The sequence below is a fragment of the Leucoraja erinacea genome, chromosome 9, assembly GCF_028641065.1.
Source record: "Leucoraja erinacea ecotype New England chromosome 9, Leri_hhj_1, whole genome shotgun sequence".
Taxonomy (NCBI): Eukaryota; Metazoa; Chordata; class Chondrichthyes; order Rajiformes; family Rajidae; genus Leucoraja; species Leucoraja erinaceus.
Window position 1 is genome coordinate 57,501,390 of NC_073385.1, and position 22,692 is coordinate 57,524,081.

Consider the following 22,692-nt stretch of genomic DNA (forward strand, 5'->3'; position numbering starts at 1 on the left):
GGGCATTGAGATGGGTTTCAGAGTTAACATACACTATGTAGAGTTAGCATGAAGTTAATATAGTTGTGATCAAATTGAATCACAGTGGGCTGGAAGAGCTGAATGGCTCCTGCCTGCCCCTGTGTATCCATATTCTGTAGTGTGCAATAATTAGTAGAATTGGCATTCAGAGTTCAATGAGAGTAAAGTTCTTGAGAGATGCACATGCATATTTAATCTTGAAACAATTCAGTGTGATGAAGCATAGGGGCTTCAGAAAACCAATTACAGGCAAAGTAGAAGACTGGAAGTTTCTTTATGTTCTTTATTCACAGGAGGTGAGAATTAACTTCTGTATCCCCTTTTATTGTCCATCTTAATTGCCCCTGAACTGAGCGAGCAATTAGGATTCAATCACATTTATGGATTCAGATTCACATAGGGTGGGGTTAAAATCCCATTCCAGAAGTGGATTTCCTTCTCTGAAGGACATTTGTGAGCTAGATGGATTTTTAATAACAATCCAGTATTTTCACCAGTCATTAGTTTTATATTCATATTTACTTTATCAATTAAACTTAAAATTTTCAGCTGACATGATGAAATTCAAAGCATCTCTGGATAAATGATCAGGCATATGGATGGTAGTCCAGTAATTTAACCACTGTGGCACGGAGACAGGACAAACCAATCCACGGTAATTATGCTCTGCAATTTTGTGGCCTAATTCTGAGCAAGGTGTCAATAACCATCAAATGAAAGCTGGAGCGTCTTGCCTAAATAATTCAGCTGCTAGGAGGCAGAAATTTACCCATGGCAGGCACATAACCCATTGATCACTGGAATATGTTCAGTGTTGGTACAACATGAAGGGAGAATAAGAACAGCTGTCCCCCACCTTTGGGGCCATCGACGGAAATAATCACATCTTAGCTGCACCATTTATCTTGGATGCTCAGAATTTCTCAGCAAGGAATCAGTAAACCTGGAGAGAGCCAGCATCTTGTGGAGGTTTCAACAACTGCACTGCAAACAGAGATGATGCCTGAAAGATCCAGCTGCACATAGCCCAGCTGCCAGCACTTGTTACCCTCATCGGAGCCTCCAACATGGGGGACAGGAAGCAGGGGTTCAGTAAACATGTCAATTATTGTTTTGTGACACCGATGAATCACCGTGCAGCATCCAAGCCAGGGAGAGATATTAGCTGCTTTGAGTATAAGAGGAACTAATGCCCGTGGGAAACGTAGCACTGATCTGAAGCACTCAGAAAAACTTGGCAATCCTTAAAGGTGGTCTTGTTAGGTTGTCCTTAAAACAGGCTATGATTAGCAAGGGGAGATTTTTAAATATACTTTTCCAAATGAGGAGCTAGTAGGTGCAGAAAAGCTCAGTCTCAAACATGCATCAAAGAATGCAAGATGTTGCCAAACCCCATTATTCTCTCCCACTCAACACAATCATCACCACTCACTCCACACCCTCTTGCTCCCTCTCATCGCACAATCACCTAAAGGACACCAGCATTAGCTTGGTTCTCTCATCTTACCTTGCCTGATATCTCTTGGAAGTATGCCGTATCGGAATAAGATGCTGAGAAGAGTCTTGGAATACATGACAACATTAACGTTGTTATCTGGAGTTGCAAATAAAAATTAATATTAGGATTAGTGAGTGAGAGCACAGCCTCACAACTCAGACCCAAGGATCGCATGCCTTGGAGATCAGCATTTTTGATTTAGTTGTTCAAAGTATGAGCTGAATTCCATTTTCTAGAGAAAGGTCTGCTATCTTAATTGCTACACAATGGCTTCAATTATTACAATGGGGATGTTGGATTCTCTGAGATAAACTGAACGATAACTGGAGCCCATTCGTCTCTTGGACAATCATCTGAAATATGCCCTTCATGACCTTGACCCCTAGGTGAAATCCCAATTTAAATCCAAGCCTATCTAGTTCTACCTCCATAACATCATTTGATTCCACACAGTCTCGGCTATTCTGCTGTTGAAACCCCCATGCTTTGTTACCTCTTGGCGACTACCCTGTGTTTCCAGACTAGCTACCTTTTTTTAACGTTAACTTCTGCTCATTGGAAACTGCTGTCTGCATCGTAAATCACTCCAGACTTCCTCACCAGTCCATCCCTATGCCAGCTGGACTACTCATGCCCCTGGCTCAGCAATTATTCAGTTTTAAAATCTTGATTTTATTATAGATCCTTCCAAGGCCTTGCTCTTCTCCATCTCTTTAATTTCATGCAGTCTCTCAAGTCAGCCTGGTCACCTCTTGTCAGCTTTCCATTCTACCAACACTGGCAGCCCCACTTTTTTCTGACAAGCCCCTGAGCTCCGGAATTCCTTTTCTAATCCTCTCTTCCCTATTTCATTTTCCTTTAGGGAGAATTTTAAAAGGTATTCATCTTGATCTATTAATTAATTCCAGTCTAACTTCTGCACCAGTGCCAAATCTTATTTGATAATTCTCCAGTGAGGTACTCCAGGGGGCAGTATGCTATATAGAAGGTGAAACAGAAATGCAATTGGTACTGCCCATTGCTACGGTAAAACTTCTGAAACTCAAAAAGGAAGGCACACGAGTGATTCAAAATTGTAATCAAGCTGGTGTCTAATTATCCCAACAGTGTTGAGCCTTGAGCAAAAAAATAAAGCGCTGAAGGATCTCAGCAGGCCTGGCTGCATCTGTGGAGGGAAATGGACGGATGACTTTTTGGGTCAGGACCATTCTTCAGAATGGAGGTAGCTGGTAGAAAGAGGTGAGGGGAGTGAGTGGGGCAAGAGCTGGCATGATAAATGGATCCAGGTGAGAAGGGGTTTCTCCAGTGCCGAATCTTGTTTACTGGTGGGAGAGTCTGGGGGGAAATAAACCCACAAACTGCTGGAGTAACTCAGTGGGTCAGGCAGTATCGTTGGAGACTCTGAGATATTGTTAACATCAAGTTCAATCTTGTAGTATATTAAAAAGTGTGATGTCAACCGTGACATATTTAGTTGTATTTATACACACTCTAAGAACCTCGATAAACCTAAACATGCCTCTTGGAGGTCTCTGTGTTCCCTATGTATTACACGCTGCATTTACTTCAGGCAAAATTTCAAGAGAGAGTTAGATTTAGCTCTTGGGGCTAAGGGAATCAAGGGATATGGGGAAAAAGTCAGAACAGGGTACTGATTTTGAATGATCAGCCATGATCATATTGAATGGCAGTGCTGGCTCGAAGGTCCGAATGGCCTACTCCAGCACCTATTTTCTATGTTTCTAAAACATTGCAGTCGACAAGTAAGAATTGAAAAATGTTTTAAGCAACTCAAAACAGATATTATTGACGGCATCAAGCATTGTCTACCCAGGGTGGGAGGGTGGCCACAGTGATTCATCAGGCAGACTGCAAGTGACGGGACTCAAGTTAGACTCAAGCATAGGAGATTTAAAAGTGCAAGTTAGACCTTGAAGCAGTTAAAATGGGAATGGTGCAATATGGCAGATCAGACCTGGACAGGCTTCATTCCAGAAACTTATATAAATGATAAAATGTCAGACCCTTCAGTTGTGTGGTAATGATTTTGCAAGAAAAACGAAAAATTGAAATTGAGGACAAGGGTAAAATGGTGCCTACTCAAAATGAAACCAATTTTTATTTTTTTTTATCCTTTATTTCGAACAGACTAAAATAAAAAGCAAGTATGAAACAGCATACGAAAAAAACAAAACAAGAACATATATAAATAAATCAATCGTATGTGTCCGAAAAGCAGGAAGAAGCCAAAGCTTATTAATTCCCACCCCTTATTCAACCGCTTATAATTATCTTATACAAATTTAGCAGCTATAAATACCTATTTCTATATATACACCAAATTATTTACATTTATACACTAATCAAATATTTGCAAAGCCATACAAAAAAAGAGAGAAAAGAATAAAAATAAAAACCCTCCTGTACTATACAGTATCTCTTAGTCATATATACAACCCTTCCCAATTGAGAAAATAACACAGAAATCACACTGATGAAATAAGGCTAGGATACACAACTTTCTGGTGCACGCAAAACCAGACATTTAATTTGATGGGACGATGGTATGATTGCAAAATCCTTTTGAACCAACTCCCTCAGAGAACAAAGAAAGTTATACATTTGTAATTGGAAACTAAAGCTCAGAGAGACCATTAGTATTGATAAAATATTGTTAAAGAATTTGTATAATTTTGACATATTTCTAATCTAAGTGCCATGTCATGATTAACAGATTTAGTTTAAATTATTCACGATGCAAAACTTAATATGTTAGCATATGTGAAAAATCAACAGAGATGACTTCAGAAAATTGCAAAGTAGTTCAGCTTGTGCTCACTGTCAGTATGAATGTGGTGCACGGTTAGATGGAAGACTTTGCAAGAGTAAATCTAAGTCTTTGTCTTTGGCACAAAAAAAAACAAGAGGTGGGATAACTTACTGCTAATGTAATGCAGTTCATCCAGAGTCATGGAGGGAGACAGCACAGAAACGTAAGCTCACCGAGTTCACATGAAGTAACAACCACCAATTTGCATTAATCTTACCATGAATCCCTTTTTAGTCTTCCTACATTCGCACTGAAGCCCCCCCCCCCCCCCCCCCCCCCCCAGATTCTACCATTCACCCAGATTGGGGGAAATGTACTGCAACCCATTCAGCCACCAACCCACATGTTCCTGGGATGTCAGTGGACACCAGATCAGCTGGGGCAAACCCACGCACGCTGTCATGGTGAGAATGTGCAAACTTCACACATACAGCACTGTTGCTCAGGATTGAAGCTAGTAGCTGCGTCACTGTGCTGCCCCCAAAACAAATTGTAAACAAAATTAAAGCTCCACAGTTGTTGTGGGGGTGGGATTTGAACTCCAATCTATGTATTGTTAGCCCAGGCTTCGGATTATTAGCCGATAAATTCAATTAGGGCACCAATCTAACTTTGTTAAAAGAGAGAGCACAATGCTTCTGTGTACAAAGGCAGACATGGATGGCAAGACAGAATAATGTCAGTACAGTAGGCTCTTAGTGGAAGGAAACATTGATAACAAGGACAAAGGAGAAGCTTGTATTACATGGAAGCTGATTTGTCGGCCTGAGGAACAAACGTTAAATAGCATGCATACAGGGTCGAGTGGTGGTACCTATATGAGGCGATGGACAGGTTTGGCCTCAGTAAGTTTTATTCTTTGGGTCAGTCTATTATACTCGTCCCCGGTGGCCTCAGTACAAACAAACGGCACATTGTCGCCCCACTTCCCCCTTCAGAGAGGTACCAGACAGGGTTGCCCGTTATCACCACTTCTGTTCGCTGTCGCGATAGAACCCTTGGCGGTCTGGTTACGCTCAGAGAAGGGCTTTAAAGGTATTACACGGTTCGACACAACTCATAAAGTCTTATTGTATGCGGATGACCTGCTCCTGTACATCTCAAACCCAGTCAGCTCTCTCCCTGTGATTACAAATATTTTAGAACGGTTTGGCGCGTATTCTGGTTATAAACTTAACTACCAAAAGAGTGAGCTATTACCGATTAACTCATTGGCTAAGCAGCTCCCTCGCTCTTTAACCTCATTCAAACGGGCAGAGGACGGGTTTCGCTACCTCGGCGTCTTTATCACAACACCCTTATCTGATATGTTCCGCACAAACTTTCTGCCTCTGGTTGAGAAAGCTGAAAGAGATTTTGACCGCTGGTCAGTTTTACCGCCATCCCTCGAGGGCTGGATAAATCTGGTCAAGATGGTCGTCCTACCCAAATTCCTGTATCTTTTCCAGAACGTCCCTATACTTATCACTAAATCTTTTTTTGATAAATTAGAAAGGACAATATCTAAATTTTTATGGGGTAGCAAACCGGCTAGAATCCGAAAGGCGATACTGCAGTAACCATATAACCATATAACAATTACAGCACGGAAACAGGCCATCTCAGCCCTACAAGTCCATGCCGAACAAATTTTTTTCCCCTTAGTCCCACCTGCCTGCACTCATACCATAACCCTCCATTCCCTTCTCATCCATATGCCTATCCAATTTATTTTTAAATGATACCAACGAACCTGCATCCACCACTTCCACTGGGAGCTCATTCCACACCGCCACACCATCTCTGCCCTCCACCACTTCCCTGGGAGCTATTCCCACACCCTACTCTCTGCTAAAGAAGTCCCCCCATATTACCCCTAAATTCTGATTCTGAAGTCATGTCCTCTTCTTTGAATCTTCCCTATTCTCAAAGGGAAAAGCTTGTCCACATCAACTCTGTCTATCCCTCTCATCATTTTAAAGACCTCTATCAGGTCCCCCTTAACCTTCTGCGCTCCACAGAATAAAGACCTAACTTATTCAACCTATCTCTGTAACTTAGTTGTTGAAACCCAGGCAACATTCTAGTAAATCTCCTCTGTACTCTCTCTATTTTGTTGACATCCTTCCTATAATTTGGCGACCAAAATTGTACCCCATACTCCAGATTTGGTCTCACCAATGCCTTGTACAATTTTAACATTACATCCCAGCTTCTATACTCAATGCTCTGATTTATAAAGGCTAGCATACCAAAAGCTTTCTTTACCACCCTATCTATATGAGATTCCACCTTCAAGGAACTATGCACGGTTATACCCAGATCCCTCTGTTCAACTGTATTCTCAATTCCCTACCATTTACCATGTACGTCCTATTTTGATTTGTCCTGCCAAGGTGTAGCACCTCACATTTATCAGCATTAAACTCCATCTGCCATCTTTCAGCCCATTTTTCCAAATGGCCTAAATCACTCTGTAGACTTTGGAAATCCTCTTCATTATCCACAACACCCCCTATCTTGGTATCATCTGCATACTTACGAATCCAATTTACCACACCTTCATCCAGATCATTGATGTACATGACAAACAACAAAGGACCCAACACAGATCCCTGAGGCACCCCACGAGTCACCTGCCTCCAACCCGATAAACAGCCATCCACCATTACCCTCTGGCTTCTCCCATTCAGCCACTGTTGAATCCATCTTGCTATTCCTGCATTTATACCCAACAGTTGAACCTTCTTAACCAACCTTCCATGAGGAACCTTGTCAAGGCCTTACTAAAGTCCATATAGACAACATCCACTGCTTTACCCTCGTCAATTTTCCCTAGTAAACCTCTTCAAAAAATTCAAGAAGATTAGTCAAACATGACCTTCCAGGCACAAATCCATGTTGACTGTTCCTAATCAGACCCTGTTTATCTAGATGCTTATATATATTGTCTCTAAGTATCTTTTCCATTAATTTGCCCACCACTGAAGTCAAACTAACAGGTTATAATTGCTAGGTTTACTCTTAGAACCCTTTTTAAACAATGGAACAACATGCGCAGTACGCCAATCCTCGGGGACTATTCCCGTTTCTAATGACATTTGAAAATATTTCTGTCATAGCCCCCGGCTATTTCTACACTAACTTCCCTCAATGTCCTAGGGAATATCCTGTCAGGACCTGGAGACTTATCCACTTTTATATTTTTCAAAAGTGTCAGTACTTCTTTTACTTTGAACCTCATAGTATCCATAGCTACTCTACTAGTTTCCCTTACCTCACATAATTCCATATCCTTCTCCTTGGTGAATACCGAAGAAAAAAAATTGTTCAATATCTCCCCCATCTCTTTTGGCTCTGCAGATAGCTGTCCACTCTGTCTCTCCAATGGACCAATTTTATCCCTCGTTATCCTTTTGCTATTAATATAGCTGTAGAAACCCTTTGGATTGACTTTCACCTTACTTGCCAAAGCAACCTCATATCTTCTTTGAGTCTCCTAAGAGTGACGGCGGTTTGGCACTTCCTGACTTTAGGCAATACTATTGGGCAGCTAACTTGCAAAAACTCCTGTATTGGATGAATGATGATTGCGACTACCTACCGACCTGGGTACACATGGAAAAGGCGAGTTCACATCTCCCGTTGCGGTCTGTCCTATGCTCCCAACTCCCCCTTCCTATAAAATCTGTGGGTGCAGGCCCAACTGCGTCCCTCTCGCTCAAGATATGGAGTCAACTCAGGAAAAAACTTTGGTTTACAAGGCCCTTCCATCTTGACCCCACTGCTTAAAAACCACATCTTTAAACCTTCAAGTACAGACCACGCATTCAAAACCTGGCATAGCAACGGTATCAGTAGTATCAAAAACCTATACAAGGATGGCATCTTTTCGTCTTTTGCGGAGCTCTCGTCCAACTACAGCCTCCCAAACTCCCACCAAGATTAGGGATTTTGTGAAGAAGACATTCCCCCATTTCCCAAAATAGCCCCCCCCCCCCCCCCCCCCCCCCCCCCCCCCCCCCCCCCCCCCTGAAACCCTGATACCCTCACCGATACCATCTTAGCTCTAGATCCCAACTGGAAGAAATGCAACTCTGTTTTTTATAACTTGTTAGGATCGGTTATATTGAAACCTCATACCTCATTAAAAGCTGCGTGGGAGGGTGAGCTGAATACGAAACTAACAGACCAGCAATGGGACTCTGCCTTGGACTTGACCCATTCTTCCTCCATATGTGCCCGTCATGGCCTAATCCAATGCAAAGTCCTTCACAAAGTCCACTACACAAATGCAAGATTATCTAGAATTTACCCCGCTGTTGGAGACACCTGCAACAGATGTAATCAATCTCCTGCCAACCATAGCCATATGTTTTGGTCTTGCCCTAAGCTAGCAGCCTTTTGGAGGAGTGCTTTCGACTTGATAAGCAGAGCCTACGGCCAGACTATGCCTCCAAACCCACTGTCAGCCATTTTCGGTACCCCTCCCAACACCAACCTCTCTCTTGCGGTGAAACGGGTTCTAGCTTTTACAACCTTGTTAGCCCGGAGACTGATCTTGCTTAACTGGAGGCTCACCTGTCCCCCGACACACGCCCGCTGGATTAAGGAGGTGCTTTACAATTTAAAGCTTGAAAAACTTAGGTTTTCTCTCAAAGGCTCTACCAAGACATTCCTAGATACATGGAACCCTTTCTTGGAACTTGTTAATTCTCTCAACTTGTCCTCGGACTTGGAAGAGGACTGAGTGCTCTCCACCATTGTTCTGCTCTCTCTACTGCAGCTGCTCTCCCCTTAACTCCCCCCCCCCCCCCTCCCCACACTTATTTATTTAATTACTTACTTATTTACTGTTATTAGTGACCCTTTTTTTTTTTTTTTTTTTTTTTTTAGTACTTTTTGTTTCGTTTATCTTACCATATTTGTGTGGATGTGTATGTATCTGAGTGTTATTTGTCCCCGTTTGGTTCCGACCTGATTCGGGTGGGTTGAAGGTGGGTAAGGGTAAGGGCTTTGAGGGTCGCTTACATACTGTTGCACAATTATGCCTTGACTGTCACTGTCTGTTATCATTGTATGTATGCAAATTGCTGTGAAATTCAAATAAAAAGATTTAAATCAAATAGCATGCATACTATTTTAAATAATAATGGAAATCATTGTGATTTTAAAATGAAAGTGAGTTAATGACCAGAATGTCGATATGAACATTAAACTGCCGATTGCTCAATTATGGGCAAAGGTATGTACATTAAGAGGTTTAGAAAAGTACCATTAGTGTAAAGCAGGCTACACCTGAAGACATGTTCTGGCAAGACAGTGCAAAGTGCAAAATCCAAATTAGATGCAATGTGTAGAATCTCTTCAGGGTCAGAAAGTGAAGTTATGAGTTGCAATGGCTAATTATGCAATAAGACTAACTCCGTTCTGAAGTTTTGAAGATGTGTCTTGACCTGAAATGTCACCCATTCCTTCTTTCTAGAGATGCTGCCTGTCCCGCTGAGTTACTCGAGCATTTTGTCTACCTTCGGTGTAAACCAGCATCTGCAGTTCCTTCCAACACACTCTGTTCAGGAAAGACTAGCTCAAAGATTTAAAACCTCAAGACGAATCCATGTCACTGGAACTAATGGACAGAGAAACTCTCTTACAGTGCCTCCTATGCCACCCACAGACGTGGAGATTGTGAGATTTCCCTATGACTCATTGGGTTTCCCATAGATGCTCCATTTCCCTACCATATCCCAAAGAAGTAGGTTATTATGTAGACCATTGTAGAGTGCTCCTAGTGCAGATGGGATGGCAAGAGAATCAGGAGTGTGTTGATGGGCATGTAGGAGTGAATAAGTTATGGGAAAATTAGTGGGGGAAGAGAGCTGATGGGATTAATCTGAGAGCAAGCATTGGTCCAAGGGACATATTATGGCAAAACAAAATAAGGAAAGTGTGGCTGACTTCCTGATGTTGGCGGACATCTGCGGACTGGGCAGATAGTGGAGATATATAGTTTGAAGAATCATCTTGTAAGAGTTGGTGAGACAGTCATAGACATCCATTTAGAACATTTGATCTCGGTGCATAATGCCCGCAAGAATAGTGAGGATAATTAAGAGTTTAAATAAACTCTTGAAGTGGCTCTAACATTTGTTGATGATGACTCAAAACACGACTAAAGACAATGGCCTTTAGTGAGTCCACAGATGGATGCTGCACTCAAAATGTGTCCAATCTCCAGGATTAATAAATGCAACACTAGTCCAGTTAGAAAGGTCAAAGAGAATTTGAAGATTAGGGTATCAGTTTAACTTGCAAATGTTAATAAATGAGCTTCAACCTTCTTTAAAAATGGATGCACTGTAAGGATCAAGAGTGTTTAATTGTCACAGGCACCAGGAATGGAATACTGAAATTCTTACTTCCACATTATCGCAACAACACAACAAATAATTTATTATAAGGTACACAAAAAAGCTGGAGAAACTCAGCGGGTGCAGCAGCATCTATGGAGCGAAGGAAATAGGCAACGTTTCGGGCCGAAACCCTTCTTATATTTATCATATTTATCAGTTAATACCAGGTAACCAGACTTGTTACTTAGTAATCATGCAAGCCAAAGTACATAGTGCAGCCCCCTCTACAAGGTCCAAAGATGTTTGTTGCTGAAGTAGGATTGTGCAGTTCAAGAGCCTAATAGTTGATGGGAAGAAGGGTCTCAACCCGATACGTCACCCATTCCTTCTCTCCAGAGATGCTGCCCGAGTTAGTCCAGTTTTTTGTGTCTATCTTCAGTTGATAGGAAGAAGCTGCTCTTGAACTTGGAAGTAAAGGTTTTCAAGTTCATGTACCTTCTTCTTGATGGTAGCAGCGAGATGAGAGCCTGGTCAGGTGCTGTGAATTTTTAATAATATTAGCTGTCTTCTTGCAGCAGCATTTCCAGTAGATCCCTTCAATAGTGGCGATGTCAATACCCGTGATGGACTGGGCAATGCCCAACACCTTCTGCCACCTCCTTCATTCTTTATATTATATATTAGTCTGTATATGACAAAATATGACATCATTTGTGCTGTCTTTGAACAAATTTATATCGGAATGCACAATTCCAAAGAGACGCCTCGACTGGCACAGGGTGGCGCAGCTGGTAAAGTTATGCCTCACAGCGTCAGAACCCTGGGTTTAATCCTGATCTTGGGAGCTGGCTGTGTGGAGTTTGCAGGTTTTCTCTATTGACTAGATGAGTTTCCTTGGGTTCACGGGGTGTGTCACGGGATATTTGTTCTCGCCGGATGCTTCATTCTAGAGCAGACAGCACGAGTTGGCTGTTCTTTCAGAGGGAACCAAAATTAACTAGACATTTTCTGCTTTGGACTTCTCCCCTCTCAGGAAGTGGGCAGTCAGCATCAGTTAATGGATCATACAGGTCTGAAAGGCATGATGCCTGTGGGTCTGATTGCCTTTTCACTACCTACATGCAGCAAGACCTTGTCAAAATTCAGGCATGGGCTGTGAAGTAACACTATATAATAATGAACATCTCCAACCAGAAAGATAATCTAATCACAGATCTTTATAATACAATGGCCAGGTCCATCACCGGGTCATTGTCAACATCAAGTGCCCTACCTCCAAATCTAGTGACCAGAAATTAAATTGGATCAACCACATTAATCCCTTGGCTACAAACATAGGTCAGATGCTATTTACTCTGTAGTCAGTGACTCACCCCATGACACACCAACGCTATTCTACCATCTGCTATGCACAAGTCAGGAGCATGATGGAATTTTCTCCAGTTTTTTGGATGAGCATAAAAAGCAGCACTCATGACCCTGCATAACTGGAACCACACCCATTATTCTAAGCATTAATTTCCACTGCCAATGGTGCAGTATGAACCGTCCACAAAAAGATCTGCAATTACTCGCCCAGGTTACTCTGATAGCACCTCCCAAACTAGTGACTACCACCCAAGGGGATCAGCAGTCACAGGTGCATGGGACACCAGGCAGGTTACCCCCCCCAATGTCCTGCACATTCCTGACTCGTAAATATTACCAGTCCTTCATTGTCACTGCAAACTCCTGGAATTTGCTGTCTAACTGCATTTCAGGAGTTCCTTCACCGGTATAATGACTGTAGTTCAAGACTGCAACTCAGCATTATCTGCTCAAGGACAGTCAGGGTTGGGTAATAAATCCTAGCCTTGCCAATGATGCTTCATCCTAAAAAAAATGACTGTTTTTTAAAAAATAAGATTAATGAATTTACGGAGAGATAATCAGAGGCTGTGTGCCTCTGAGGTGAATAGTTACGATGTCTCAGTTTTGCCTCTATGCAGATGCCGACTAACTTTCTGAATGTTTCCAGAAATTTATGTTTTCCTTACAGATGACCATCATCAGCAGTATTTGTAATCAAACGTGATATTTGATTCCACAAAGTTCACATGGCCATGTACACTGTCAGAAGAAATGGGTTTGGGTCAACTAATTTAGGGTCAGTGTTTGGGGCCGTTTTTCTTTGGGACTAATTTATGACACTCTTCAAAATCTGTGGGGTAGAATGATAGATAGCATAAACTGTAACGCAAGATTGGGTGTGGGCTTTAGATGAGGTATGCCCTGCATTCATTCCACATCAAGCTTTTCCCACTGAGAGTAGGGAAGATTCAAACAAGGGGACATGACTTGAGAATTAAGGGACTGAAGTTTAGGGGTAACATGAGGGGGAACTTCTTTACTCAGAGAGTGGTGGCTGTGTGGAATGAGCTTCCAGTGAAGGTGGTGGAGGCAGGTTCGTTTTTATCATTTAAAAATAAATTGGATAGTTATATGGACGGGAAGGGAATGGAAGGTTATGGTCTGAGCGCAGGTATATGGGACTAGGGGAGAATATGTATTCGGCACGGACTAGAAGGGTCGAGATGGCCTGTTTCCGTGCTGTAATTGTTATATGGTTATATGGTTATCTCTTGTATCTAAAAAGGTTACCTCCCACGTTAACATTTCTTCATTTCTTGTTTCCCTTTGCTTCCTTGGGATGGACGACGAGCAGCAGAGACCAGCGAAGCAGTCACTGAGTACCTCTGTGTGCAGGGAGTCACACTGGAAGTGCCTGATCCTCTCGCTGCTGATGTACGGCTGCCTGGGGGCCGTGGCCTGGTGCCAGTTAACGCGGGTCACCAAACTCAGCTTCGACAGCTCCCTGAAGGGCAAGTCCATGATCTACCATGACAGCCCCTGCTCCAACGGGTACGTGTACATCCCCCTGGCTTTCCTGGCCATGCTCTACATGGTCTACCTGGTGGAGTGCTGGCACTGCCACGCCCGCAGCGAGCTGCAGTACAAGGCGGACATCGACAGCGTGTACGAGCGCATCGGCCGCATGCAGCGGGCCACCCCTTGCATCTGGTGGAAGGCGATCAGCTACCATTTCGTGCGGCGGACCCGCCAGGTGACCCGCTACCGCAACGGCGACGCCTACACCACCACGCAGGTGTACCATGAGCGGGTCAACACGCATGTGGCCGAGGCCGAGTTCGAGTACGGCCGCTGCGGCGTCCGCGACGTCTCCAAGCGGCTGCTGGGCCTGGAGCGCCACCCGGCCACCCGCCTGCGCTTCACCAAGTGCTTCAGCTTCGCCAATACCGAGTCGGAGAACTGTTACCTCAACCAGCGGGCGCACTTCTTCAGCGAGGTGGAGGGGCTGGACGACTACATGGAGGCCCGCGAAGGCATGCAGCTGAAGAACGTGGAGTTCAAGGACTACCTGCTGGTGTACGCTCACCCCGACCGCCTGCCCTGGTACATCTCACACTACGCCTTCTGGGCGGCCGGCCTGCTGCTGCTGTCGTGGCCGCTGCGGGTGTTGGTCGAGTACCGCACGGCCTACGTCCACTACCACGTGGAGAAGCTGTTCGGCCTGGAGTACGCGGCGGCGACGACGGCCGCCACGCCGAGCGAGGATGCGGGCCTGTGCTCGCCGGCCGCCCGGGTGGGCACTGTGGACAGCACCGAGCTGGAGTGGCACATCCGCAGCAACCGCCAGCTCATCCCCAGCTACTCGGAGGCCGTGCTGATGGACCTGGCCTCACTCTCCATCTGCAACGGCTACTCCACCTGCGGCATCGTGCGCTCCGGCGACTGCGACGGCCGCTCCAGCTCCTCCTCCATCTTCTCCCGCAACGTGGGCCGCAGCCACTCCCGCTTCTCGCTCGACACCAGCCGCTTCTCGCTGTGCCGGCTGCACGGGTCCGGCCGCACCGGCCTGTGGCGGAGCCGCAGCAGCAACATCAACATCAACATCGACGAGCGCGGCCGCGACGACCACTGCCGATCCTACTCCAGCCAGCTGGCCATTAGCGACAGCCCGCCCAACTACCACGACGCCCGCTTCTTCCCGGTGCTCATCGTCCACCGGCCCTGCCAGGGCCGAGAGGGAGACGGGCGCAGGTACTACATCCGACGGAACTCCTGCCTGGAAACATCCTTGTGACCCACCCTTCTCCCTTCCTCCTCTGAGCTGTCACCCACTTCTCCTCTCTGTAATGTCCTGCAAACCTCGCGGTCCTCAGCATTTCTCCTGTCCCCTCCTGCATCTACTTCATCCGGCCACGTCTTCGTCTAGATGCCCCCAGGTTCTGCGATCCATCTCTCCAACCCTTTCCAACCTTCCCTGCCTCCATTCACCATGCTCGTGAGAACCTCATGTTAACCCCCCTTACTGTCCACAGATCCCCTCTTATCAAAAACCTGTCGTTATGTATTTCAATCCTAGAAAGATTCTTCACGCCAAAGGTGCAGTTTGCATCCATGATGTGATGTGATCTCTCTAGGATGCTGCTGTGAGGTTGGTCAGTGCTGGTTTTATGGCTTAGCTTCAACAGAGGTGAACTCCACCAAGAGTTACAAGACTGGCAGATCTTTCTGGATTTCTTTCAGAAGCTGCCAAATGCTAACTCCCAAAAGATTCCGACAGGAGTTTTCCGGTTAAAATCTTTTCAACGATAGGCGGGTGAAGACGAGGTAAGGTAAGTAAATTTGCAGACTTGCAGTTTGTATCTTCCTGCAGTCAGAGGAGCTAAGAGTTTCGGTCAAAGCCGATGAATGAAATGCACCATCTGATGTTAGATAGAGCTCTAAGGGCCAGCGGACTCAAGGGATATGGGGAGAAGGCAGGCACGGGTTACTGATTGTGGATGATCAGCCATGATCACAATGAATGGCGGTGCTGGCTCGAAGGGCCAAATGACCTCCTCCTGCACCAATTTTCTATGTTTCTGACAACACACATTCAAACAAGCAGCTTGTTGGTGTTCTGACTTGGGTATATGTTCTACCAAACAGGCTGATGGACACTTAACCCAGAGTGTCAGTGGTGTAACATTGTACAGGGAGAAGCTGCTCTTGCAATCCTTTTGTTCTTTAACACATGTGGTTGACAGATTATTGGAAATAGACGGGATACAGTCATTTTGCACAATGTTCTTTCATCTATGGAGGCTTTGGAGGGTGGGGGTGGGTCACACTGTTATAATATTCCTCTATCCACCATCGTAATGCATCTATTGAAACATTGGTTCACAGTGGTATGATATTCCCCTATCTGAATGGGGTCACAGCTCAGTCACAATACCACAAGATCAGGATATCATAACAATAAAATGCACGCAACAAATCCAATCAGCAGTTCAGCTTAGTTAAGAACAGATCTGATAAAGATTCTAAGATCCACCTCAAACATCAAAAGCTCAAGTTCCTATTCCTATTGCCCATTCGATCTTGTCACATTATGTTTTTCTATCTCAAATCTTTGCAGTCTGGGCTCATCACTCTGAGGCCTCGTGACTCCTAGAGGGTGTAGCAAAACCCAACACATTAGCTGGGTTCAATTTGTAAATCTATTGTTAAATAAGATTGATATCTGCTTATAAATTGTGCATATATTTGAAAAAGAAATAATTTTCGGAGCTTTGGTTCAGCCCAGAAATAATGAACTCATTTGATAGCTTGTTAGAGTTGATATGATAGCCTTTCTCTTGGTTCTTTCATCTCCCCAAAATCTGCTTTACACAGGAAAGGTGAACATTTAGAATTCCCACTCTCAAGACCTGGGGTTCAGATTGTTTAGATTTTTGTTAAGTAAGAATATTTAGGGAACCAATGAGCACTTGGAGTGCAAATGAAGATCTAATTTGAGGAACTCCTAACAGCCTGTTTCAGAGTTGGAACAAGAGGTGACAGAACGGTTACCAGCGATGCAGACAGTTCACGGCCTTAAGGATGAGCAATTTAGTGGAATATTCGTTTTGGTGCTGAGTTTTTGCTCATTTAAACAAGCTAAAGGTGTCCATCGTAACCAGTTTATTCTTCCGGGCTGAGTGGTAGTGAAGTTTTGGTTGCAAAGGTGGCACAATGGGTGGCTACAGGAGATTTGGAAATGGAGGGAGAGGAGAGTGGGGGTGGGGGGGGCGGTGGGTTGAGTGAAAGATTAACTGGGCCTCCCACTATCTTACTCGGGAGTCATAAGCAGGTCAACCCAAAGCCTTCTGGAATTATCCATTAATCTCTTGTGAACAAACTTTGGATGGCAATGTTTGTGACTCTGTGTGCCAGTTCAGTGGAAAGCAGCCTTGGGCAAGAAGCATTGGACTCAAAACCAGACCCAAAGACTTCTGGTGAAAACTGTGCTGTGCTGCCGTGCCAGAATCTGCTATCTTTTTGTGTGCATTTTTACCCTGATTAATATGTAAATGTTCACAAGGCACTATTTTGGAGGGAAAAAATTAAGCTCTCTATGTTACCCCTGTTAATAATCAACCCTCAACCATCATCACTTCAAGACTGGTCATCCATTCATTACTTCTTGTGGAATCTTGCTGTACACCAGTTAGCTGAGGAGTTTCTGATATTAGAACAATGATTTCATTGACAGCCTATGTGAAAAGGGCAGTATAAAACCTTCCTGGGCCTTGGTTTTAACATGACATCAGTCAGTGCCCCCTACAATGCAATTGATTAAGCAGCAGAGTAGAACACTGCCCATCATGTCCTTACTTGGGTGATTCAGTGGAATGTCCCTGGAAGTTGTTTGAGCAATTGGCCCTCAAATGAATTAAGAGGCTGAGATGTAGATAAATTGATCCTTTGTTCTGCACCTGACCATGTGGAATCAAAAGAGAGCAAATGTTAATGTTTTATAGCAAGGCTTTGCATGCAGCAAGGTGTGGACAGCCAACTAGTCATGACAAATACATTTTCTTTACAACATGTGAATATAACACCGGAAATGCCAGCAGTTGATACCCATCAATAATCACCCCCTCAAATAAATGGCATATTCAGCCACTTCGGAGAGCAGATGGTGGAGCTGAAAGTACATAAATATTGGTTTCTTCCTTGAAGGACATTAGTGTGACAGGTATGTTTTTTAATAAGTCTGGTTGTTCCACGGTTACCGTTACTGATGCAACTTTTGTTTGAATCCCGGATCGATTTATTTATTTATGACACCAGTTTAAACACCACGGTTGCTGAGATGTGATTTAAACACGTTTCTCCAGATTATTGGTTCTGGCGTCTGATGTTAGTCCAGACATCTGGTGTTAGTTCAATAACTTAATCGCTGCACTACTTCACCCATGATTGAAGGTTACATAATCGCCACCTATACCAAGATGAACTCACCAGCTCTTAACTGAATAATGCCAAGGCATCTGTAATACTTCACTGACAGCCTGTCTGTTTAATATCTCCTCTGAGAAATGGTACCTCAGACTATGCAGCACTCCCTTTATGCCAGACTGGGTTTTATGCTCATGTCCCAAACATGGTTTCAAATCCAAATCCTCCATGCCACAGGGAAATTTCACTCTGAATGCACTCTCAACTGCTGGAATTGAGTGGGCCAATGAACTCCACGACTGCTTCACGTGTGGAGGTCAAACAAGGGCAGAATGCAGCTCAGCTGTAATAGTGCCTGCAATTAAACAGCCTACTGTCAGCCTCTAATCAGCAGCCCTGTTAGAAGCCACATGGTCCAAGGGGAACCACCTTCCAGTGAGGAGTTTAGGAAGGGGTTAGGAAGCAAATTGAGAACTCTTAACCTGGTGTGTCTGGTCTATGCGGTTTGTGGATAGAAACAAGACTTTGGAGATTTTTCAATGACATGCTGAATCTTTGAAGGTGCAAGGAGTGAGTTCTACATCCTGCCACCCTCCCCTTCCCCCACTGCAGTAGGCTGACCTTGTCCACTTTTCCCAATCTACGTTTGCAAAGCCTTTATACCTTTGACTGTTAACACTGTGGAATATTGAACTGGGACTAACTATGCAAACAAAAACCTTGCCACGGATGTCAAGAAGAGGGCCCAAGGAGGCAGAGTGATGCCGGAGCATCTGAATGCTTTGTGTCTCGTGTTTGTCTGCAGTGTGGACTAGCAGTCCCTCAGTAACTGCTCCTGGCTGGTGGGTCCATTGTCTTCCTGCTCATCCCCTACCGCACCCCCCCCCCCACTAACCCTTGGCGTACGACTGTCACTTTCTTAATGATACTGTTGGAATAAAAAAAAATTGAAATCAAACTCTCGAGTCGCCTTTCAGTGGGTTGCCATCATGTGGAGTTGGGGTGTCACCACAGATGTAGGAAGTTGTCTGCTAGGCAGGACTATCCTACATGCAAGGAGTTAAAGTAGTCATAAAGCAATACCAGCCTTCACTTCCCAATTATCAGAAAGGTTGTACTAAATATGGATGGAAGTGTGGAAGGAAGTGATTAGGTAGCCACAGTGAGGGATGGGATAGGATTGCCAGTGGAGAAGGTGGGGAGACTAAGGTAGAGGGGCAGAGTAGCCTTGGGAAGATGGCGATGAGGCCAGGTGGAAAAAGTAGGAGCGGGAAGGAAAAAGTGAGGGGGTCCCGGTGGGGTGCGGGCAAGCTAGTGAGAAACGGTGGGACTACTGAAAGGGAAACAGGTGGCCACACATAGAGGGCAACGGGAGCAGCAAGGCAGAGACAGGTTGTCAATGGGAGAAGGTGGGTGTTATGCAGAGAAGAGTGTGAGGTATGACCATTGAGGAGAAAGTATGTGTAACCAAGAGGAGAGTGTGGGCTGTGAGCAGTGGAGTTATGACGAGAAGGGTGAAGGGGCAGCTTACCAGTGAGGATAGGGTTGGAAATAGGGGGGCTAACAGGGAAATATGCCAGTGGATACGGAGAGTGTGAATGAGGAAGGAGTGGGCAGAGTAATCAACGGGAAGGGGTACCATTAGAAACCCTGTGTGGGGTGGCCTGTTAGGAGAGGAGGAGCAAGGAAAGGGAATGAGTCTTTTGGGGGGTAGTACTGAGGAGAGTGCAGAGTTGACTTGTGGCAGAGGCGGGTTTGTCAGAAAGAAAGAAATTGGGAGAGAGTGGTGACCAAAAGGGGTAAAGGAGTGACTGGGCACAGTTCAGTGTTTGAAGGCAAGGAGAGGGTGGTATCAGGGAGACAGCAGGGCAGTGCTGAGAATGGGTAGAGAGAGCTGCTGGAATTGGCATAAGTGAGAGTTTAGACAGGAGGAGAGGTTTGTTGTGCGGCTGGGGAGAGGGCGGGGATTAGAGTGGTGGATCATTGGGAGAGGATAGATGGTAAATGAGAAAGCAATGATTCAACATGTGAGGAAGGGTTGTAATAGTCGGGGGACTAGAGATGGCAAGAATTGATTTCCCAGGGAAGAAGGTGGGTTTTAGACAGGTGAAATCAGTGTGGGTGGATGGGTGGCAATGTGGGGGTGGAGTGTTTTGCACTAAGATACACACAGAGTTACTACCTCAAGAGGAACTGCAGATTGCTGGACCAGACGGCAGATCATAGCTGGGAGTGGAACAATGATGCATGGACAGGTGGCAGTGCATTTGAGAGCAGAAAACCAGGTTAATGCCACACAGGCAGCAGGGGAATGGAGAAGGACATCTGAAAGTTGCAAGTTCCAGTCACTATTTTCAAATGTTGGAAGGAATTAATTGGGGGGGGGAGAGGAATCAGTGGCACTGTTTCCCCTCCTGAGGAAATCAAGAGAAGTTGGGCCATAAGGTTAACATTAGTGCCAAGTCATTACAAAGCATTTTTTTCCTAAAGGGGACACTTAACTAGTATCTGCAGTTTCTTGTTTCTACATTTCCACTGCTCCACTGCAAAATCCCATGGTCTCACTCGGCTTTCTTCCCCATCCACACACTCTCCAAAGCCAGCATATCCATCCTTGGATATTGAGCCCAAAACTGCCCACAATATTCTGAATGTGGCCTGATAAAGCCTCTGCATTACGTCCTCGCTTTTATATTCTAGTCCCCTCAAAATGAATGCTAACATTGCATTTGTCTTCCTTACTGCTGACTCATCCTGCAAATTAACCTCCCGGGAATCCTGCGCTAGCACTCCCAAGTTCCTTTGCACCTCCAATTTCGGAGTCATCTCCCTTTATTCCTTCTGCCAAAGTGCAAGACCTTACACTTTTCTACGCTGTATTCCATATACCACTTCTTTTTCCGCTCTCCCAAACTCTCCAAGTCCTTTTGCAGCCTCCCTGCGTCCTCAACATTACCTGCCCCTCCACCTATCTTTATATCATCTGCAAACTCTGCCACAAAGCCTTCAATTTTCTCATGCAGATCATTAACATATAAAATGAAAAGTGCAGGACCCAAAACCGACCCCAGCAGAATACCACTAGTCACTGGCAGCCAACCAAAAAAGGCTCCATTTATTCCCACCTCTTGCTTTCTGCCAGTCAGCCAATCACCTATCTATGCCAGTACCTTCCCTCCAATACCATGGGCTCCTGTCTTGTTTAGCAATCTCATGTGTGGCACCATATTGAAGAGCTTCTGAAAACACCTGAAAATCCAAGTATCCTGCTTGCTTCCTCAAAAAAAACGAGCATATTTTTTAGGTAAGATTTCCCCTTAACAAAACCATGCTGACTTTGGCCTACTTTATGATGCGTTTCCATCCTGAAACCTCAATTTTAATAATGAACTCTAAAATGTTACCCACCACAGAAGTCAGACTAACTGGCCTATTATTTCCTTTCTTTTGCCTCACTCCCTTCTCAAGCATGTTTTTTAGTTTAGTTTAGAGATACAACGAGGAAACAGGCCCTGCGGCCCGCCAACTCCGCGCCAATCAGCGATCCCCGCACACTAACACTATCCTATACACACTAGGGACAATTTACAATTTTACCAAGCCAATTAACCTACAAACCTGTACATTTTTGTAGTGGGAGGAAACCAGAACTCCTGGGGAAAACCCACGCAGGTCATGGGGAGAATGTATAAACTCTATACAGACCACCACCCGTAGTCAGAATCGAACCCGGGTCTCTGGCCCTGTAAAGCAGCAACTCTACGGCACACTCTGGAACAAACCTTGACTCTAGTGATTCTTGAAAGATCACTACTAATGCCTCCACAATCCTTACAGCTATCTCTTTCAGGACCCTGGGGTGTAGTTCATCAGGTCCAGGTGACCTATCTACCTTTAGATCTTTCAGTTTCCCAAGCACCTCATCTGCTGTAACAGTGACTGCACTCACTTTTGCCCCATGACTCATTTGAATTTCTTGCACATTGCTGTGAAGACTGACACAATAAAAGTATTCGGTTCATCTGCAAATTGTTTGTTCCCTATAACCACTTCACTAGTGTCATTTTCCAATGGTCCAAATCGACTCTTGCCTCTTTTTACTCCTTATATATCTGTAACCACTTTTGGTATCTTCTCTTATATTAATGGTCAGCTTACCTTCACACTGAAGAAGGGTTTCGGCCCGAAACGTTGCCTATTTCCTTCGCTCCACAGATGCTGCTGCACCCGCTGAGTTTCTCCAGCTTTATTGTGTACCTACCTTCATACTTCATCTTTTCTCCCCTTATTGCTTTTTTAGTTGCCTTGTTAGTTTTTAAAACCTTCCCAATCCTCCAGTTTCCCAATAATCTTTGCCATGTTATACGCTTTCTATTTTGTCTTTATGCTACCTTTGACTTCATTTGTCACCTACAGTAGCCTCAAACTCCCCTTGGTATATTACCACTTAATTACTACCTCCTTCCACAGAACCTTCCTTTGCCAGGGGTTCACCCACTATTTTCAGATGACACAGCAACTTTCCATCAGTGCTGTAATTAAGATGCAGACTTCATGTTGAGGAGATCGAACCCCTCTTTCCTGACACCTCCTTTCTTTCTGTTATCACGGCCCCGGAGATCCAGTCACTCCATCTCAATCCCATTCAGACTTTCACTTCCTTGGCCTCATGTCCCGTTTCCATGAAGCCCAACAGAAAGATCAGCAGGCACAAAATGTTAAGGAATAAACAATGCACC

The 22,692-nt window shown here is 44.7% G+C and overlaps 1 protein-coding gene across 1 annotated transcript in view; it reads left to right on the forward strand.

Moving 5' to 3' along the window:
* Nucleotides 1–16,766, forward strand: part of si:dkey-13p1.4 (transmembrane protein 151B) — a 39,550-nt gene extending 22,784 nt beyond the window's left edge. Inside the window, exon 2 of the mRNA XM_055640871.1 lies at nt 13,386–16,766. Coding sequence (XP_055496846.1) covers nt 13,386–14,825 — 1,440 coding nt within the window. The 3' untranslated portion in view covers nt 14,826–16,766. The remainder of the gene's footprint in view (nt 1–13,385) is intronic.
* The last annotated feature ends 5,926 nt before the right edge of the window (nt 16,767–22,692 follow it).